Raw genomic sequence first — 23328 nt, 5'->3', positions numbered from 1 at the left:
ACTACGTTTCACTTGATAAGATTGTAGAAGTGTTCATGATCAAGTAGGTACCAGCAACTAATCTTCGTTGAGCCTTTTTTGGCTATCCATATCGACAAAACTCGCGCAAAGCGCGTAGAAAACGGCCTTATGAAACTGAGGAACTGGATATTGTATGACGCAATATAGGGGCAGATTACCGTGTCTTGTGCAAGATTTTGGAATGAGGTGTACGTTTTACTAATGTTAATTCAGCGAAGCGCCTTGAAAATCGAAAATCGTACGAAAATGAAACCTAAGTTTAGTAATAAAAGAATAAAATGAGGACCGGTAAAGCTTTTTTTTTTTTTGGAAATTAACCCATCAAAAGCACCTAATTCACAGACTAGGTGTTAAAAAACAGTAAAATATTCGAATGAACTTTATGATGCCTGAATGTTTAAGTTAGAATCAGTGAATGCGCACTGTAAAAACGCATTCTTTAACATGACAACGTTTTGAGACATCATGAGATCTATCAGTTCATCTCGGCTGTTCCACACTCTATACTAAATTAACTTTAAAAACAACCTTTAGAAATATCTCTTATAATTCGTATATTTATCACGCTTTTTCTTAACCTCATTTAAATTTACTGTTTTTACAACATTTAAAGGCAACCCATTTCAAAGGTCAACCACCCTTAAGAGAAATGAAACTGTCTTGTCAAAATGTACACCTGTGTACCCTACTCGTACTATTCTCACTGTTAAATATTAAAAAAAAACACGATGCATCAACACTATTAATTCCATTTACAACCTTGAACATAGGTTCTTCCTAGCTCTTCTTTTTATTCAAAAGGAAACAATTTGAGATATTTCAACCTTTCTACTTATGATGGCCCCTCCATATCAGATACCGTGCTAATAACCCTTCTCTGAACCTTTTCCAACCATTCGATGTTTTTCCTAGAGTTAGGATCCCAAAACGTATCACAGTGTTCCAAATATGACCTAACCAGTGACCTATAAAATGAAATTATAACATCTTTAGACTTGTATTCAATATTTCTATAAATACAATCTAAAATCCTATATGTCCTACCACTAGCAACAACACTCTTCTTGAATGTAAGAAACTGATCAATCATTAGACCAAGATCCTTTTCTTTCATGACACTCTTAAGTTTATTCCCATCCCAATTATACTTATATAATTCAAGTTATGATAACTCACAGAAACATCTTGTATTTATCATAATTAAAACCCATCTGCCATTTATCTTCCCAACTTACTAAATGATCTAAATATTTTCTGTAACTCATGAACGTCCTTTTCACGACTAACAACCCCCAATACCTGAACGTCATCTGCAAATGTAAGTAACTTATTGACAGTTCCTTCATCCAGGTCATTGATATAGATGAAAAAAAGCAAACCTCTTAAGACTGAGACCTGCGTTACACCACTTCCAACATTGATCCAATATGACTGAACTCCATTTATAACAACCCTTTGCGTTCTTACATCTAGTCACACTTTTGTGTTATTTGGTAATTTATTCCCCCACATCTACAGAAACGCTTTGTACAAGACTTTTTATGTGGCACTTTATCACATGCTTTTTACAAATCCAGATATATCAAATCCACACCCTTACCCTCATCTACATAAGCAATAACCTTTTCAAATAATGTCTGAAGATTTGTAAGACAAAATTTTCCCTTAATAAAACTACGTTGACTGCTCAATAAAATTCTAAAGTTTGTTAGGTGACCTTGCAAAACCTGTTTTTACAGGCTTTCCAAAACGTTTCCCATAACTTATGTAAGACTAATGAGTCTATAATTACTGGGAACATTTTTATCACCTCCTTTGAAAAGAGGATTACATTAGTTAACTTCCAGTCATCTGGTACCTGCCTACTATTCAAGGACTGGCAAAAATAGTAGTAAGTGGCTCACTTATCCAGTTAACCTACTTCAAAATCCTTGAGGAGCCTTATCGTGTTTTAAAACTTCCAATTTTTTCATAACTATCTTAGAATTAATGCAGACATTTTGTTTGATGTCATTTCCACTTATCAATTGTTCAACATGTGGAGTGCTGCTTATAACTTCTTTAGTAAAAACTGAAGAAAAGTCAAAATTTCATAACCCAGCCATTTTATAATCATCAATCACTAGCCTTCCTTTATCCTACCTCAAGGGTTCTACCCCATTATAACATTTTGTTTATCCTTAATAAACATTAGAAAATCTTTCCTGTTAATTTTTACATTTTCAGCCAACCTTTTCGATGTCTTAAATTCCTATTTCACTAACTTGCTTGGTATTCTACAATTTTCTAAAGGTCTTGTCATATCAGTCAGTTCAGATTTTTTAACTTTATAATGCTCTCCTTTAATTTTATCTTTTAAACTCTTTCTGAGCCAACCTAGGTTTTACTTGCAGCCACCCTTTTCCTTTTTTAAGGAATATGTTTACCTAGAATATTTAAACTTTTATCTTTTAAATTTTTCTCATTTGTCCAGTGTCTCCAAATAACTCAGCTGCTCAATTCACAGTAGATAATTCTTGTCACATTCCTTTAAAATTGGTTGCCAAAAAATCTTTATCCCTTATCTTCCTATGCAGCAAAACATTGAGCCTAATAGAGCAATAATCACTTAAACCCAAATATTCCCCATTCCTACCCTCTCGATCACTTCTATATTTAAAAGTAACAATACATCTGAAATAGCATTGTTTTTAGTACATTCATTGAATAATTGATAACGAAGGACATCCTAAACATGTTTCAAAATTCTTTTTCCATCATGCTTTGATACTAGCATTTCCCAGTCTGTATGCCTGAATTTAATATAAAAATCACTCATAATTATGACTTCAATAATAGTTGAAATCTTAATATTATATTAAAGTTTCTCACTAATTTCAGCCATTTGTTAGGCTGTAACAAATTCCCACTAAAAGCTTTTCCCTTTTCACCCACTAATAAAAATCAAATAGATTAAATCTCCTGCTATTATTATTTTTATATCCTCAATTTCCTGTTGAAATTAAAGAGGGTATAGGAGTGGCTTTATGTGTGAAATATGTAACTCATATTTTACTTATAAAACCACTCCTATACCCTCTTTAATATTCCCTCCATATTAAACAGCCTGTAAATCTGTTCTTCAAATAAACTTCTGTTCTTATAATAATCTATGCCTGTTTCAGTTATTACTATTTCGCGAAAATCATCCATTCCTACCAATGCTCTAAAGTCATCTGTTTTATTTGTTATACTTCTAGTGTTACAATAGTGACAATTAAGCCTGTCCTTATAACCACTTCCATACTCATTTCCTATGCTACACCTTTCTCTGATTCTTATTCTTTTTTGCATTTAGTTCATCCTAGCCCTCACCACTGTCTAGTCCTAGTTTGAAACTTCACTTACAGATAGGGTAATAGAGTGTGTTTTTGTGTGTTTTCTTATAGCAAAGCCACATCGCGCTATCTGCTGATCCCACCGAGGGGAATCGAACCCCTAATTTTATCGTTGTAAATCCGTAGACTTACCGCTGTACTAGCGGGGGGCAGGTTAATAGACTTGGCAAACATGCCAGCCCATATTCTATTTAAATGTAAATCATCCATTCCAGAAAGCTCTTTCATACTGTCTATCTACTCATCCTTACATACTAATTTAAGCCTAACATACTTATCCTAGTGACATACTTATAACTTCACCCCACAGTTAATTTTGGACAGTATTCATAACAAAATTAAGTTATAACATTTTTCTTCAAATGCCTTTATCAACCCTTTCTACTTATTAATTAGCTCCTCTGATCCACCTTTCCCTATATCATCGTCCCTTTATGCACCACAAACACTGCATCTCTGCTAGCTCACATTAATAAATCTTCTTCTCTGTCAGATATATCCTCCACCAATGCCCCTGGGTAATATAAACTGATTTTTATCTCCAAATTTACCCCGCGTGACTCTTCAAGGAACCATTTTAATCATAGCATCCTTATCATTCGCAACATTCTCAGACCATTTTGTTTTCTTTCCTTCCAATAGTTCCTCATCTGCAGAAACCAAGTACTGAGATTTGTTGCTCAACAAAATAGGCTCATTATAACGAAATTTACTACTTTTTTGCTTTAACAGTACTCTTTATAATTTTTTGAAAGTCATTGTTAGCAAATGTATTCCTTACACGTAAAAGTTTAGGCTCTTTGTGAAATCTTACTACCATTTCCCACAGTCTACGCTTATCTTTATCTATTCTCTCTACTTTGATTAGAATAGCCTCTAACTTCTTCTTCAATCTACAAACTCTACATCAAAATTCCACATCTTTATTACTAGCTTCCTTTAAAGCACATTCCAGTCCGGAGTTCCCAAATAAAACTCACTCATTACATCTAACAAACTGTGAATGCTTGACTAATACAGTAGTCTTAGCCACTGTATTCATACCTATATCCTGAAAATAAATGTTTAATGCCAAATACCAGTAGCGTATTATTAACACTGTTACTGTTAAGTTAACATTTAAGAATCACTATTAATTTTGGCTCGGCGTCGACTGGTGGTTAGGGAACACGACTCGTAACCAGAGTGAGGGTCATAGGTTTGAATCCCCGTCATGCCAAATATGCTCGCCCTTTTAGTCGTGGTAGCATTATAACGTGACGGTCAATCCCACTATTCGTCGAGTAGCCCAAGAGGTGGCAGTGGGTACTGATGATTAACTGCCTTCTCTGTAGTCTTAAACCTCTAAATTAGGGATGACAAGCGCAAATATTCCTCGTGCAGCTTTACGCGAAATTCAAAAACAAACAAACAAATCTCTTCGTTACGAAAACTGTAACTGCTTAGGAGTATAGTTTTCAGACTCCAGAAAAATACTGTGAGGTCTCTTTGTTTACATTCCTCCTTTCAAAGTGCTAGTAATGTGTGTTTCTTTAAAGCTTACTTCAGAAACGCCATGTTCACAACATCGACAAACTCGACAGAAACGTTAATAACTTGCTCGCAACGAGTGGCATATTACTCAGGTTAAAGAGAGATAAAAAATGCCTATCCTTCGATGCTCTTACATTGTGTAACTCTATTTTATTTGAAGAAAGCAGGCGTTTAGTTTTATTGTAAAAAGTAATTTAACATTTCTTTACACTCACCCCAGACTTAACTATATTTTTCAGGGTTTTGTAACAACTTAAAATTAAAAATATAAATATTTTCGTTGGATTCAGAAATCTGTTACTGCCTAATGCCAGAAGGTGAAAGAAGTTAATTGATCCAATATTTAGTCAATGAATAATGTTACCAAAATACGTTTATTGTACTAACAGCATGAAGAGCTGCATTCGTTTCACGGGAACGCCACTCTTTCTTCTTCAACCAGATAACTGGCTAAAATTCAGTTGGATGAAACCTGATCCAGTTTTCCTGTAAAAACATGGTGCATGTGATGGTGATACAAGTAAGATGCTAGAATAGCACTACTAAAAATATACACTATAGGAAACACATCTACACCTTTCCATCCACCAAATGCCAGCGTTAAACTAGTCCAACACCAGAGGGACTGAATGGGTTAGCCTGTTAAATTACTCGATTTGAATCCCATGGGCCATGTGTGAGATTATTACACCTCATTAAGTAACAATAGGTGTTATATATATTTTCATCAAGTGATACCTGGTATCAAGTGATATATGCGCCATAAAAGCAGCCATTTTAAAGAAGTGGTCAAATATGCCACTGAACACTGATTTTAAATTCACAACATCAGTTCCACGCTGCACGAAATTTTACTTGACTCTGAAATCTCGTTTAATATGCAATTTCATTTCATATTTTAAATAACGTGAATATTTCATAACTCAGTGACGTAACTTTTCAATGAAATATTTCTGGATATTTTACAAGTTGCTACACCACATTTCACACTGAATAACCTTGTCATGACTTTGAAGTTAACTAATTAGGTTTTATAACTGCTATGATATATCGCAAGTTATCTCCAAGAATAAAATCAAGTAAAAATAACTTGCCAAATAGACAAGTACGATAAAACTCTACCTAAACACATAAAACGTATATGTTAAAGAAATTTATTAAACAGGCGAGTGTGTAAAACCATAAAGGGTGCTGTAGATTACATTTAAACAATTTTGAATATTCAAGTCAACAAGTCACATGAGCATAACCGATATAAAGTCACAGTGGAACAGTATGTATAAGAACTAACTTGTATATGTTTTGATGTTTCTTATCCATCGATGTATGTAACACTCCTTTTAGATGCAAAGTTTTCAAACACTTAGATTATAAAGACGTTTTGAGATCCAAGTGCTAGAATTTCCAACATCGTGGTATTCCTTGTACTTAATAGCACTAAAAAACAAAGGAATATGAGTCAAGATGGGACGCCAGGACTATTATGAAAGAGACATAAAGCAAGTAACATCTCTCCCGTGGTAACCAAAATGCGGCGTATAGTAAGGGTGGTGTGCTTTGACTATCATAGCTTTACGACTAAAACGTTTTTGCAATGAATATTTCGCTGCAGAGCAATTGCAAAGATGTACAATTGTCATATAGGATATTACTGGCTATGGGACATGGACTATATTCATTTAATGAGGCTCCAAAATGTTTTCAACATAGACTATTCAACCTCTTTAGAATTTGTGCTTACGATACTGCTCTACTTAAGCAAGTAAAATTCTGTTTGTTAAAGTAATTCATTGTGCAGTGATATATGTAAAACTATAACACATTCTCCTAACTACTGCACCTTATTTATGTTTAAGCGCAAAGCTTCTTGGAACTATAGTGTTAGTCCTAAAGCTTACCACTTAGCTACTAAGGAGCTCTACTGTACGTATAGATATTGATATACATCAATATATATATATATATTTGCTAAGAGATTTCTTGATGATTATGAATATATAAAGGTGAAGCACACTTTTACAACATTACTCACATAAATGTACAAAACCTAATTTTAACACCTCCCATACGATCTAACCTAGTGTCTTTTAGTAATGAGTTTAGAAGTGCCTACAGGGGGTCGTTCCGAAAATTAGTGATTTAAGATTATTTTGGTAAATATTTATGAATAAAGCTAGGCACAACTTAGTAAACGAGAAAAAAAACTAAATATTAATTAAAATATGATATGATTAAATATATATGGATTATGTTATGATATAACCATACTGGGTATTATACAATCTATTAGGTTGAGGAATAATTCGTGAGCGTTTTTAAATAATTTCATTCAAGCATTACATGCAAGACTATACAATACTTCAATGCATGAACACATTACACCCAAAACTTTTATTATGATGCTTTATTTCATGTAATACCTAGGTATATAGTATGCATTGTTTTAAACGAAATTGCAAGAAATTAAATGCGAAAAGCAGATGGTGTCGAAAATGCTCGATTTTGTCCACTTGACATTCCATTTAATGAGCTGAAAATGAAAGCAAAAATTAAAGACATATGAAAATCAAACACACCATCTATTAGAGCAAAAAATTATCTACCAAATGACATGAAATATTTTGCGAAAGCGTTTCATTTATGAATATATTTTTTAACTTGAAAAAACGCTCACGAATTATTCCTCAACCCAATATTTTATATTTACTGTTCATTACAGAAATGATATTTTAACTTTGATAATCATTAGGAATATCACCTTGTAATGCATCACGCATCTACTTCAACACTGCATCTTTGGATTTGGTTTGGTTTGTTTTTTAAATTTCGCGCAAAGCTACTCGAGGGCTATCTGCGCTTTCTCTCCCTAATTTAACAGTGTAAGACTAGAGAGAAGGCAGCTAGTCATAACCACCCACCACCAACTCTTGGGATACTCTTTTACCAAAGAATAGTGGGATTGACGGTCACATAATAACGCCCCACGGCTGAAAGGGCGAGCATATTTGGTGTTGCAGAAATTCGAACTCGCGACCCTCGGATTATGATTCAAGTGCCTTAACCACCTGTCCATGCCGGGCCGTATCTTTAGGTTTTACTGTGCCGTTAGTTTCACACGATACTGAAACTAATGATTCTTGAAATATGATTCCAATCCATTTTTTCAAAATAATATTATTGTGGCTATTGTTTGATATTTCATTGTCAATGCAGTAAACAATTGACGAATCTCTGATTCAACTTGTCTGTCATATCTTCTTCCCTTATGCGACCAGAACCCACTGTTTAGCTTGATCGATACACTTAAACCACCACATTAGAACCACATCATATGGCCCGGCATGGCCAAGTGTGTTAAGGCGTTCGACTCGTAATCCGTGAGTCGCGGATTCGAATCCCGGTCGCACCAAACATTCTCACCCTCCCAGCCGTGGAGGCGTTATTATGTGACGATCAATCCCACTATTCGTTGATAAAAGAGTAACCCAAAAGTTGGTGGTGGGTGGTGATGATTAGCTTTCTTCCCTCTAGTCTTACACTACTAAATTAGGGACGGCTAGCACAGATAGCCCTCGAGTAGTTTTGTGCGAGATTCAAAACAAACAAACAAAACCACATCTAGAACATTTCAAGCATGTTTCTTTGCTACATCGTTTTACTTTAATTTACAAGTTAATTTCTCCATGATGGCTTCGAGGTCAAGTCTCTGTTCTGGTCTAGCGACATAGACCTAAAAAAAACATGCCAAACGTCTTCTTTTGTGTAATCAAAATAACTCAAACGTCTCTGGAATTACTTCCTTTTTTTATATTTACATCCAGATCCCCAGCTGGCTCGTGTGGTAGGTGGTAAGTAATTCATCAACTTAAAGAGAGTAAAACATTCTGTTCTCTTCTTTATAATTCTTTAACATGGAAGTTTACTAAAGTTCGGAACCTCTCACAACCGAGTGGTCCTTTAAATAATTCATTTGCTGGTCAGTAGATTTTTTTTTCTGTAGCTGCAAAAACCTTTCACAAAGAATGAAAAATGTAATATTTAAACTTCTAGTTTTATTTAAAACCTGCCCCAGAACATTCAGTTTTTAATCTGGAAACCTATATTGTGCATTATCTATTTACCCTAATGAAGTATTTACAATATTTTAACAGCACAGAATGTGAGCGTGGTCAGATAATTATTATATAGAACTAGAGATCGAATGGCTCAAGACGTGATGTTACTAAAGGCTTCGCAGTTTCAGTTGTTGATGTATTAAATAAAAAGAGACAGTCAACCCCTCTATAGAGTTAACAGTAGCCACCTCATCACGGGTATCGGTAACCAGTTTTCTAATGGTATGAGTCCGCAGACATATTGCTGTGCCAATGAGGGCTCAGCTTTTCACCTATTACTCATTTGGATACTGTTATGCAGTACTAATCATTCTTTAATTTTACCAAAAAGCCTTTTTTTCAATTAAAAAAGCAGTTTCCGTGTAGAGGGTTTTTTCTAAATAGCTGGAATACGTTATTAATATAGTTAGTTTTGATACTGTTCTGCTGAGTAATATGAAAAATCGTTTTATCCAGTCTAAAAGTGAATCGATTTATGGATAAGTTCGATCAAAGGAGCACCCATGTTCAATTCTTGAAAACATTTCTTTTTAAATTTCACGTGCTCTCAAAATTCTACAATTCGCTCGGACAAAAATAACGACTTACGTTTTACAGAAATAGTAAGATTGTTTTTAAATATAATACTACAAATATACAAACTACACATTAACTGCAGAAATTGCATACCTGAGTCAACCAAATATGACCATCACAAAATTAAACTTTAATGTTTTAATAAGTTTATAAATACAAATTAGTACTTAAAAGTAAAAAAAAGGAGAAAGACAGTTAGTGGATAGCACCCACCACCAACTTTGTTTGTTTTGTGAATTTCGCGCAAAACTCTACCAACTTTGAAATTACTTTTTGTCTCACTGCAAAGTGGGATTTAACAGTCACACTTATAACTCTTAGCCATGAAGTCACCCAAAAGATAATAATACAGTAATTCTTTTAACCATCTTTAAAAACTATGATCACAGGAAAACTACAGTTTTAGGAAATCACGTAGCCCTCACATATGGGAATCGTAAGTAAAACAATCATTTATGCCTCTTGTGTTGAATAAGTTATGAATTCGTTTAAGTTTAAGCACTACTTTCAAATGTTGCCAAAAGATAATGAACACTTTTATAAAATTAAAGTGCAGGCTTTCTGAGATCAATGATAAATATTATATAGAAGACAGTTCTTTCTTCTCTTTGGTTTCTACTTCTACCGAATGGTTCTTATTGGATCAGAATTGCTGGTGCCTTCATTTTTTATTGAACGCAACGAACACTTCTGCGTTGAATTTTAAACGAATTTATATTTTATGAAATCCACATCTAGACAGTTAACATTAAGTTTTTATTAAACCTTTTGAAATTTGTTATCAAATCATATTTTGTTCATTCAAATTTCAAACTAATGTTGTTAAGAAATTCTTGAATTGACACTACTTATTAGGCTATTAAATTTTTTTGTTTGTTGTTAAGTGCAAAACTATACAAGGGGTTATCAATCTTATGATTACAGCTGGTATCTAAACTCATTTTTCTTCGTTATAAGCCTTCAGATGGATTAAAAATTGTCGTCGTTATTAGTATATTGTATTAATTTTACGTATTAATAAAGAAACTAAACCATCAATCAGTGTGAGTTTTAAACTTTCTATATTGTTATCATTATTATTGTTTCCACGTCCTTCTCAATCTAACCTTTTGGTTTAAACTAAAAATGTGTAAAATAACATTTCAAAACTATTTTTTGATTCCCACAAGTTGTTGCCCATGAAGGTTTTTGTTCAATACCAGAACTCATTGTCAGCTCAAGTAATAAGTTGACATATTTAACGAAAATCAAATATTCTCGCCCTTTCACCCATGGAGTATTATGATGTGATAGGTAATCCCACTGTTCTTTGTAAAAAGACTAGCCCAAGAGTTAGCTGTAATAACTAGCTGCCTTCCCACTAGTCTTTCAGTGGTAAAAATAAGGACGACCAGCATTAAATTCAAAACAAACCAAATTACACAACTTTGTTTTGTTTTTTTAGCCGTAATGAACAAATAGAGGTGTATGAATGAACAAAAACACTTACAGGTTTTACAAAAAAAATTCAAGATACATATTAAAAATACACCTTTATGGAGGTTTGTAATTATTCAAGTTTATTTTAAGTTAAATTGAAATAATTTATATGCTTACGTAGCAGTTTTGTCGTAATTATAAATTACTTTCCCGTGTTCAAGAACCCTATTTAGAACAAAAATTACAAAACTATCAGTAATGTGTTTAACAAACAATATTTTATATGGTGTTAAGAAGTTTTAGTTTACAAAATAACAAACAAATATTAGATGAAGTTAAAACTTTTAACAATGTTATTACAAACTTGTCATAAACATAACTTTTAAATATGAATTATGAAAAGATGAGTTACTTTTAAAAGCATATCTCAAAAAACGTAATTATTAGCAACAGGTAACTTGGCTATAAGCTATTTTATTGTACTATCTAAACTAAAGACTCGTAATGGTGGCTCAGTAGTATTGTCAAGGGCTTATAACGCCAAAAGATCGGTTTTCGATACTGGCAGTGAGCATAGCATAGATTTTTTTATTTTATTTAACTACAAATAAACCACTGCTCTTTAATATACTCATAATTTAAAGAATTTTGTATATTTAATTTATTTAATAATGTTTATCTGAAGGGAATACAGATAGAATATAGGTTTAAAGGGTTTTATACATAAATACTCTAAACATTTAAAATATATAATTTACAACATCAAGAGAGTAAAAATGTTAATTAATGAAAAATTCTGATGGGCTAATCACACTTACACTTAAAAGGCATATGTACACATACGTTAGTTTAAAAATAATTAGACAAGGTATTAGTACCTCAAAGCCTTCATAATTAACAAGAAGTAAATTATTATACACTTATATATCTAACATCGCTTAAACTTTCAAAGCGTAATACACTGAGACAGTTCAAATCATTCTTAATTAATTAGAATTATATAGTTTTGTTAAGATATATTAAATTAAAAGAAACGTTAAAGGTCTAAATGGAAAGAGATATGAAATGTATTGCTTATAGTTCAAATATATAAATACTGTTGGAGTAAAATAACTGAGCTCGGTTTAGAAGAAACATAAAACGTAAGTAAACAGGAAATACATTAAGACACTACTTAATACAACACGAGTCATTTTCGTTTCCGATAACTTTACCAAATCATTGTCTTTCTGAAATATTTTATGAAAATTAAAAAAATTAACGCCATCATTTCAAATAATTGTATTTAAAGAAACATGCTATAATTAAGTTTCAAAGTTACTAAAATGTGGTCTCTCAATGGGTTTGCAGTAAGTTTACGAATTTGCAAACTAAAATTCAGGTTTCACTCCTCGCAGTAGACAGAAAACCCATTGTACAGCTTTACACTAAGAAAATGAAATTAAAAACGTAAATAATATGCTGAAAAACATATATATATGTGAGTCTTCACAAGAAGAATAATTAGACATGAAATATTCATAAATAAGAGAGAAAATATCGTTGACACTTAATAACTATTAAAGTTTAAAAATTCGAAGAAATTTATTAATCGAGTAATAATTCATCATGTACTCAGAGACAGCTGAGTAAACCGTCAAAATTCTACTAATAGTATTAAGAATATTCTACACATTAGTTTTATTTAGGCCAGAAATATGAATATCTAAGACAACTTGATTATTAATTCCAGGCTGTGACTTAGAGACATTTATTAATTAATAAGAGAAAATTTTAAAATATAAATATGCAGAAAAAATTTTAAAAGTTATAACTATCTCCATATTATATAAATTATAATGTGATTTCAACCAGCTGCTATAGAATACCAATTTGATTTCTATGTACCGAAAAAGCAAACACTCGTTATAGCTCAATGTTATCCTCTTTGTCTAAAATCAAATTATTAAAACACTTACTGATAAGAAATGAATCCATAAATAATAATCAAAAACACTAAATATAGCAAAGTACCCTGTGAGACATTTGATAAATTCAGTCTGATAATAAAACACTCGTTTAGAATTAACTCATAAGAATTCTTAATACACATAACTTTATAAATAACACAACATTACCTTGTCCATTTCTTTTCCCAACAACGTCAGTCTCACGTGGTAAGAATTTTTGTACTCATTTCTCAATGATTTTCTTCCGAACTTAAAAAAAAACTCCTTATGGTCTTACGGTGGAACATTGGTTTGTTCTCTGCAGATTTGTACTGCTAGAAACCGAGTTTCGACACCCGTGGTGGGGAGAGTACAGATAGCCCTTTGTGTAACTTTGTGTTTAATAAAATCAACAACAACGTGCTTTTGGGAAAACTGCTAAATAAATCTGCGACCGAAGTTCTACCCATTTCCAAATGTCACAGAGAACAAATTACCGTAAAAAGACCATTTGACATAATCGAAATAGGTCTATGAAACATTGCAGAACAATTAATTAGATAACGTCATACGAAACTTATCAAGAAACTAATGTTTACATTTGTTTATCCAAAATAAATTACATTAACCTGTGAAATCTTTTTTGATCATTAAATGTTCCACATTATTATATTGCTTGATTTACAATTCACATACTATTGAAATAGGAAAAAAAAGGTTTCATTGTTTCTCAAGTAAAGTTTAACGAACATAGTTTATCTCAAATCGAGTTTCTGTTTTATCATAGCTGTCCAAAATGTTCATCTCAATAATGTTTTAGTTTTTAGAAACACTAGAACTCTTTTTTTTATCATTTTCATTAGATCTTTGTTTGTTTGTTAGTTTTGTTTTTAATTTCGCGCAAAGCTACTCGAAAGCTATCTGCGCTAGCCGTCCCTAATTTAGCAGTGTAAGACTAGAAGGAAGGCAGCCAGTCATCATCACCCACCGCCAACTCTTTGGCTACTCTTTTACTAACTAATAGTGGGATTGACCGTAACAGTATAGCGCCCCCATGGCTGGGAGGGTGAGCATGTTTGGTGCGACCGGGATTCGAACCCGCGACCCTCGGATTGCGAGTCGAACGCCTTAACACGCTTGGCCATGCCGGGCCTTTCATTAGATCTAGATTAAACATCTGGATTCATCTTCTTTTAGCATCTTTATTAGACCTTTGTCACCTATGTTTGATCATTACCAGATCATCAATCACATCTTCATTAAGTACTTAATAGAACTTGTACATTTTTGGAAACTGATCTTTGCTCAATCGCACATAGCTGATCTTTTATCTGGTTATACGCTTTGTAACAACTGCGTAATATATCTTCTTGAGAACTGCTCATTTTCTCGACTATTTGAACCACGCAAATCTTGTCTTCATCGTGTTATTTTCATTTGATATTTCACTACAGTACATAATCGTACCATACCAGCTGTTAACCAGTTGTTACGATGTTAACTGATCTTGCACTTACCGCCTATTGATATTTCCCTATTTTATGTAGGGAAAACACAGATATAACAGACAGTATGGCAACTTTACTGTAAAACATGTTGAAAAAGTGGAATAGTTAACGTACATAGAAGATGTTGTGATACAAACTCCAATATTTTTATAGTATGTTCCTAGGCCTTAACCACTTCGAAGTTTTGAAATAAAAATTTCATTTTACCCTCAACTAAGAAGAAAAACTAAATATGGCCCCAGGTAATTTTCCTTCCTTATGTTAAATAATTTTCGTATTTGCAATACAATTAAGATTTTGTTATCATCATACGTGAAAGCTTTGAAATTAATACAATCATAATGCTTTTCTAAGCAAGTTATAGTTTTTCTAAAATAATTTCAGAGTTACTTGAGGTTTCACAAAACATCACTTAAATAGTTAGGAGCTAGAAAATTTGGAATTTCTTTCACAATAATAAAAATCAAATAGCTTCACATTTTCACGGTAATCAATTCTTTTTCAAAAACATCCAAGGTTCAGGTCGTCGGTGCTTTCCATGGTTTTTAGCCACTTTAAGAATCTAAATTATTCGTCCACTCTCAAAGTTGTGTTTAAAGCATGTGATACGAAACAAAAGTCAATATACCTCGAATATTTTTATCTTTCAAAATTTAATTTTTTTAAATAAAGAAAAAATATTGGTATTTTGAAGAAGAACTAAAAGTACTTTAAAAATATTTTATCGATTTTTGGGCTTTTTGCATATTATTTTTTTTATCTGTACAATTCCACTATAAAGGAAGTTTAAGAATTACGATCAATGTCTATCAACCTGCCAACACTTTCAGCTACGACAAAATTGTATTTAGAAATGATCACTCTCTGTCTGCAAGCTCAATAATATCTGTTCTATCAGCTTGAAATATAGGTACGTCTAAAGGAAATAAGTTTTGTAGTTGAAGAATAGAGCACATAATAAGTTTCGCCTCCTTCTGCCCAATGCGTCGCTTATGAATGTGCTGCTTCTCTAACTCCGAATTATATATGATCTGTAATAGACAAGTCACCTGAACTCGGAGTTGAAAGATCTATTATTTTCTGTGCAAAAGCGTCACTTTCAGGGATTTTAGGTTTTCCATTTGACAGAACTAAGCGACACGATAACGGGAGGTTTTTCTTTTTCTAATCGTGCATTTCTCTTTTTAAATTAACAGAATTAAATGATATTAGTTTGTTTAATTTTATGTCTTCCTTTATTATACAGTCTTCACAGAAATTTAGCATTTTTTAAAGAAAATCCAAAATGTATGTTTTGAATCTAACTCTTACTTTTTCCTGTAACTTTTATACAGTCCAATTACAAAAATAATTTACCATTTGTTTTTGTAGTGTAGAAACTAAAATTAAAACATTTTCTACGCATTTCCTTAAATATAAAATTTTTCGGTTTAAGGAATATAACACTTCTATCTGTATATATGACAAACCTGTGCTGTTTCACTTTTGTATCGTATTAGCAAACATCATCACACATAATAAAGTTGTGTTTTAATATTTCAAGTGAAAAATTGAAGCAATATCTTACCTTTTCATATTTATTTGAAAGCACGTTATAATCGCAGCTAACACGTGCCAGAAAGCTGATGGCAATAAACAGCACGAGACCACGTAGTACAATGTTTGCAGGTAGCCGTTGCCATGGGCTTCCACGTGTTACCAGTAGAGGAAAAATATTCGTGCCCATAATGAGGGCTGTTATTATACCTTGTTCAAGAAATATTCAACAGGAAAACTTCGATGTGCATGTTGAAGGTTCTTGTATTTTTTTTTAAAGTATACGTTTAATTCAGTAATTTAATATATCATAGTTTTGTCTCGTCTATACATGGAAAAAAAAAATCTTACCAAACCGAATTTTCCCGACCACAAGTTTCAAGTCGCCCCACTGTCTGTCGAAACGTAGGAGCTCCACTGAGACTGGAGTAGTGATACTATGCAATAGCGCCATCTCCTGGACATTGTTGACCTGTCATGTGAAAGCTATTGAATTTTTCTGACCCATTTTTGTAATTGTGATATGTAAGTTCAATATCCATGTTAAAAAAATATATAAGAATCTCGGCAAGTGTGATATGTAAACATATGACATTACGAGCAGTACTGTGAATATTATTAAAACCTTCTATTTTTCACCTAACTTCATTGTCGTTACCTTCTATTTTAATATGAATCACATCTGTACCTGTCGACTAATGCTTGTTCGGTTTCGTTACACAATACAAGGTAATTTGATCTATATTTACATTTTATTGCTTATTATTGTTCACTTCTGTTTTGTGTTTAGCACATTTGCTGATGTGTCTAATCATTGTCCCGAACCTAATATACTGAAGATGTATTTTTTCAGGGTTCGTAAATGAGATTTTTAATTGTAATATTTTTATTACACATATCAGTTTAATGTCAAGGTTATTTTTACTTATCTAGGTTGTAATATATACGACCTCTCGAATAATTTGAAAGAGTGACACTGCTTCTGTACCCTATGCCTCTATTCTTCCAGACGTCTGTCGTTCTAATGAGGCCTAACCTACCGCTAGGTTGTTCTTAACAAACTTCTCGTGTGTTTTATTTCCTTTAATCTCTCTGGTGTACAAGTTTATATTTTCATTAAACAGATGTACTAATACGTTTTGCATGAGTTCCTCACTTTTCTTGAACCTGATTTACCCGTTTTGTTTAATGGCTACCTTCAACCAAATAATAATAAGGTTTAATTCTTAATAGCATACAACCATACAACATCAGTTATCACTACCGAATCTTTAAAATGAATTATAATCATTTCAATTTAAGATTTATGATATTTTTCAAACTTAATTGCATATCACTTTTTCATACTTTTCCTTGCAACTTTCGCGATTTCCAAAGATACTAATAACTGTGTGTTCCCCCGATAGTTTTCTTCCAAACACGACACGTTTGTGGTCATCTGTATCTTTTACTTATAACATTAATTAATTTTTCTGTAATTTCTCTACCAATTATTTCAAATGTCTGGAAATATACTGCCGCTTAACGTTCGTTCAGATTGTTCTCACAGTTTCAAACTTTATTATTATTTTTTTTACCGATGTGCTCTTCACATCAAGTTTAATACTTTATTGTTACTTGGTCACGTGAGTGTATGTTGTTTCAATTTCAGCCACCATTGTTTCCCACACTATGACTAACGTTTCAATGTAACCTGAACTATCTGTGTAAATTTCGTAATTTCAATTGTTTCTCTTGAATTTGAGGCATCTGTGTTTTTCACATCATTTTGATATTCTATTCTAACCAGATCTATTCATGCTAGTTTCCTGACTTAAACCGCTGCTCTGTAATTCTAGATACCTGTGTTTTTCACATCATCTCTGGTGTTTTACTGCTCTTTAAACCTATTGTGTGAGTTTCATAGCTTTAAGTGCTTCTATAAAAAAAAAGATTTATTTGGTTTTCTTATCAACTTAAAGTTTTATTGAAGCCTTAACTTTTATTTATTTAATTTTGTAAGATAAAACCCTTCTCAGTACTAAGACTTACGTTCATTGTCCTGAACTTCAAGTGATTTTCATTATAAAAGGCTTTGATTATCTAATTCAATACAGTTCAATTCAAAACAACCGAGAACCTGAAAGCTAAGGAAATAATGCACGTATTTTATGTCTCTTCAATTCTAATGAGCAATGATTTTAGACTTAATAGATATTTTGTTTGGAAGAGAACATTTCATTTAGTCTTTATCACCTAAAAATGTTCAAAGCTTTTCAATGCATTTAAAATGCTGAGATATGCACTTATTTTCTTTGCATGTAACAATAATAAAGACATAAAACTAATGATGGTATGACCACTAGTAGGTACTCAGATAAAAGCACTCTTTTGATTATATCATTACTGAAATTTAAAGCAAGGTCTAGGCCAACATTCCCTACAAAAACGTGCGTGATCAATCAGTGTTCTAGAGATTTGATAGAAGGTTCGCAGTTCGTGAAAAACACACATTCAATGTACTGAGATTAGTGTTCGTTGCAACTACAGTCCTCTTCCTATTTATTAAAGCACTCTTGTGACCTGTTTTTACTTGTAACATAAATCATTGATCTTTCTTCGTTGGAATCGTAACCAACTATTCTCCAAACCAAAAAGTTCTACATTTTTATTATTTCTATCAGAAACACATCAAAATGTATAAAAATGTCTATATTTACTTTTATTATTCAGTAATAAGCATTTCTTTGTTGTTAAGCACAACACAACACAGAGGGCCGGTTGTGCTCTGCCTACCACTCTAGAAACAGGGTTTTAATACCCGTGGTAGGCAGAGCACAAACGGCCCTCTGTGTTGTGTTGTGCTCGTCAACAAAGAAATATTTATTACTGAATAATAAAAGTGTTGTATTGGCTATGGTTTCTTCTAAGCATTTAAATTTTAATTACGTATTTCTCATTGTTTGAAGGAATGTAAACATTTTTGATGCGTGCTATTTGTTGGGAACAGGAATTACTTAAGCAGACTGGGAACCAATGTTTTGACATTAAATGACTTCATTAGCAGTTGCCAAAGACGCTTGTGACTGAAAAGGTTAAACCGAAGCTTATCCGAATTTCTCCAAGAAGTTGAGCACAAACAATTCTTTCCCGTGACTTTATCTTGGAGAGAGTAAAAGAGTAACCCAAGAGTTGGCGATGGGTGGTGGTTACCAGCTGCCTTCTATTTGGGCTCGGCATGGCCAGGTGGTTAAAGCACTCGACTCGTAATCCGAAGGTCACGGGTTCGAATCTCTGTCACACCAACCATGTTTGCCCTTTGTACTGTGGGAGCATTATAAAGTGACGGTTAATCTCACAGTTTTTTGGTAAAAGAGTAACCTAAGAGTTAGTGGTGGGTGGTGATGACTATCTGCCTTACTTCTAGTCTTACACTGCTAAGTTAGGGACAGTTAGCGCAGATAGCCTTTGTGTAGCTTTACTCGAAATTAAAAACACTAACCAATCTTTGCAAATTGTCAATTTCTTACTTTGTAAGAAAGTTCATATTCATTGCAACTTCTATAAATGTAGTAAATTATTTTGTTCCATGAATCACTATCAGTAAAATGATTTAGAGCTGTTATAAATGATGATTGCGAACAACAACAGTAGTTTATGTACGGTGTAATCAGATGCATTTATCTTCAGCTATTCTGTCATTAACCTACGTCCCTGAACACTGATTTAAAGGGATTCGATTTTTAGAATACACCTCAGACTGTTTGCACGAGGGAGTTCACTAGTCCTTTGTTGTGTAAATGTTATAAACGAGCTTCTAGTAAATCTACTAAAGGTTCATTTACGCTTTTTGATTGATGGTTACATATCTTAACGAAATTCGGTTCTTATGTAGCTTTGTGATTGTATTATTGACAAGTTCTGGGTATCGGTATCGCATTTCCTTCATTGATACTTTAATACATTGACACTGTCTGTGCATAAGTAAGTGAAATATAGTTGTTTGGTTTTCGCACAAGCTAAGCCTATTGATTGTACCAGTTTCACTTAGTGCTATTTGTGAATGACATGTCTTGCAATTTAATTCAACATGAGAAGCTTCTAACTGGTAAAGTTAGAACAAACAGTCTTAAAAGGTCTTAGTGATCTATGAAGGATTTCTGTATCATAATGTTCTAGATTTAAATATTTATAACAGGTTTGGCTTTATTTATTCAGAAACATAACATATGGTAATTAACCTTCTCATTCACTCAAGGAATATTCATATCTGGATTATTTTCCTCAAGCTCAAGATATAAAATCTTGAATATTTGTGAAATTTTAAAAAGCGTTTATTTATAATAGGAAATATTATGATGTGTAATTATTTACATGTATGTGACCATTTTATTTCCTTGATATTAATTGATTCACTCTTTACATTGCGCCCTTACACACACACACACATATAATAGCTTAGATGTAACTTTGTGGGGTTATCACGTTAAACATTAGGGTTCGATATCAATGGTAGACAGAACACACATAATCCATTGTGTAGCTTTGTACTTTACAACAAAGAAACCTTTTACATCAATCACTTTCAATATAAACGAACTGCATAAGCTAACTACAGGAAAATGAAACCTCTGACCAGCTGATAGAACAACCTGACACATGTTCTAACTACTGAAATGCCTTGAAAAGCCATTTTCAGAAGAAACCTTCATACCTCGAGATTGCTAAAGGAAACAAAGCCAAAAGAATACAGTTATACTTGGAAAGGAATTGGTCATTATTATCTATGGGAGCAAAAAAAAACTACGCATAGGAAAAAAGTTAAGAATATGAAGAAGTTTTAAAACTATATCTTAACCCAATTAGGAGCCAATCATCATTTACAGAGTGAAAGGGTAACATTAGAAAATAAAACTCAGTGCTCTTCCGATGAAGCTCCAATGGACTTTTGTTCATTGAGACTGTTAAATAATAGCAACACAAAGTCTGGGTGCAGTAAAGTTTCATTACTTGAGAAGTGTGTTTTAATTAAAAGTGCAGTGGTAAGAGACAGTGTAAAACTATGACACCCAGAATCAACTGTATCACTGATGAAGGAAAGGATTACTTCTGAATAAGAAGCACAGAACATAAAACATTGATTTTATAAAGTGAATTTAACTCGCTGTACTACGGGCTTATTAAATTTATGTTTAATATTACTAATGTCTGTACCATACAGATAACCTGGATAATCTAATATCGTGTGTAAGAAAACAAGGACCCAACCGATGTGTTATAAAGAAAAAAAGTCAAACGACAATACAGATCTTATGAACTTAAGATAAAAAAAACTTCTATAACAGAGTAGATGGAAGGTAAAAATCGTGAATATTTTGTTTTGTGGCTTGTAGCTTGAATTTAAAATAATATGTGTCACAAACACTACTTAGCTAAAAGTTAATACATAACTTTATGTAACAGTGGGCTGATAGAAGAACAACGTGATAAGTGTCCTGGGAAACAACAATAGTTTTAGTGCATTAACAATACAGTTCATTCTCTGTCACACATTGTAGTTAGCATTGCAATGCCCATCTATATAAATAATGATTCCAGCTAACCATTCTTATAACCATCTTTCCAAATATATAATATTTATTGTAATTATATTTTGTCCACTAGGACCAGTCCTTCTTATTTTCTATGTTTTTCTTAAGGATGAGTAATGCTTGTCGAAACAGAATTAAATTTAGTTTTACTAAGCTCTAATTTCAATAAAGACACTTTCAGGCAGATTGCCAAGCGTAGAATTCCCTTGTTGTTTCTTAATGGTAACCACTAATGCTGCCCCATTATTGACCAGAATTGTGCTCGTCAATATTGGCACCATTAATACTTGATGAACATAGAACATCTACTATGTACATCTGACAGTACTGCAATGTTTTGTAACTCGTGAACAAGAAGTCAAATTATGACGGCCAATGCAAATGGAACTGGCAAAGATAAAAGTCATTGGTAAGAAATTCATTAATATCAACCATTTTCTACGTTACTGATCTGTCTGTTTTAGTGATTATATTTTAACATTATAATTATATTTCTATGTGCTGGTTATATTATACTTATTTGTTTGCCCCTCCCCCACTGACACAGCGGTTTTGCTTTGGTTTGTTTTTAATTTCGCGCAAAGTTACACGATGCCTGGCTGCGCTAGCCATTCACAATTTAGCAGTGTAAGACTAGAGGGAAGGAAGCTAGTCACCATCACCCACCGCCAACTAATGAACTACTCTTTTACCAATTAATTGTGGGGTTGACCATTATATTATAACGCCCCCACTGATAAAAGGGTGTGCATATTTGATGTCACGGGGGTTCGAACTCGCGACCCTCGAATTACGAGTCGAGTGCTTTAACCAACTGGTCATGCTGAGCCGACACAATGGACTTCTTACGCTAGAAACAGGTTTTTTTTCGATATCCGTGATGGGAGGAGCACGGATAGCCCTTTAAATATATTTGTGCATAATTACAGACAGACAAACGTATTTATTTACCATCAACTCGTTGTTTAGAATTGTTGTTATTGTTTTTCCTCCAGTACAAGGCTACATAATGGAGGATCGAACCCCGGATTTAAGTGTTGTTTAACAATCAGAGATATTTAATTAAAGCATGTTCTATGAAATTAGCCTAAATACTAGCTGGTCAAAAGTTTAAGACCATACTGAGACGAAGCGTTAATCGGGAAACACGTAACGAAATTCAGTCATTTGTTTTCAAGCATTAGCGTTGTCAACATCTCCCACTGACATTTCTTGTGTTACATTTGGTAAAAACATAGCAAAGGTTAAAAAGTTGACAAAGTTTGAACGTGGCAGAATTGTCGAGCTGCAAAAGTAAGGTCTCTCTCAACGTGTCATTGCTGCTGAGATTGGGGGTAGTTAATTGCTGTTGCAAATTTCTTAAAAGACCCTGAGGGATACGAAACGAGAATTTCAAGTAGTTGGCTCAAGAAAATGTCGCCGACGTTGAGCAGGAGTATTGGACGGGCTGTCCGGCAAGACACCACCAGATTAAGGCCCTTACGGACGCAAAATGCAGCTCAAGAATAACAAGACGGCATCTACGAGAGAAAGGCTTTAAAAACCATGAAGCCACGCCTCTTTCCACACAACGAAACAGCTCGGTTAAACTTTGCTGAGAAGTACCAAATATGGGACGTAGAAAAGTGAACGAAGGTTTTGTTCTTTGATGAGAAAAAATTTAACCTAGATGGACCAGATGGCTTCCAACGTTACTAGCACGATAAGGACATCCCACGGGAAACATTTTCTACACGACACAGTGG

The 23328-nt window shown here is 33.2% G+C and overlaps 1 protein-coding gene across 1 annotated transcript in view; it reads right to left on the bottom strand.

Moving 5' to 3' along the window:
• The window catches only part of LOC143248104 (CCN family member 1-like), a 53748-nt gene extending 37349 nt beyond the window's left edge, over positions 1–16399 (bottom strand). The window contains exon 1 of the mRNA XM_076496539.1: positions 16045–16399. Coding sequence (XP_076352654.1) covers positions 16045–16203 — 159 coding nt within the window. The 5' untranslated portion in view covers positions 16204–16399. The remainder of the gene's footprint in view (positions 1–16044) is intronic.
• Between the last annotated feature and the right edge of the window lie 6929 nt (positions 16400–23328).

The sequence above is a fragment of the Tachypleus tridentatus genome, chromosome 4, assembly GCF_004210375.1.
Source record: "Tachypleus tridentatus isolate NWPU-2018 chromosome 4, ASM421037v1, whole genome shotgun sequence".
NCBI lineage: Eukaryota > Metazoa > Arthropoda > Merostomata > Xiphosura > Limulidae > Tachypleus > Tachypleus tridentatus.
The sequence above is the reverse complement of the archived record's forward strand: the minus strand, read 5'-3'. Positions and strand labels throughout refer to the sequence as shown.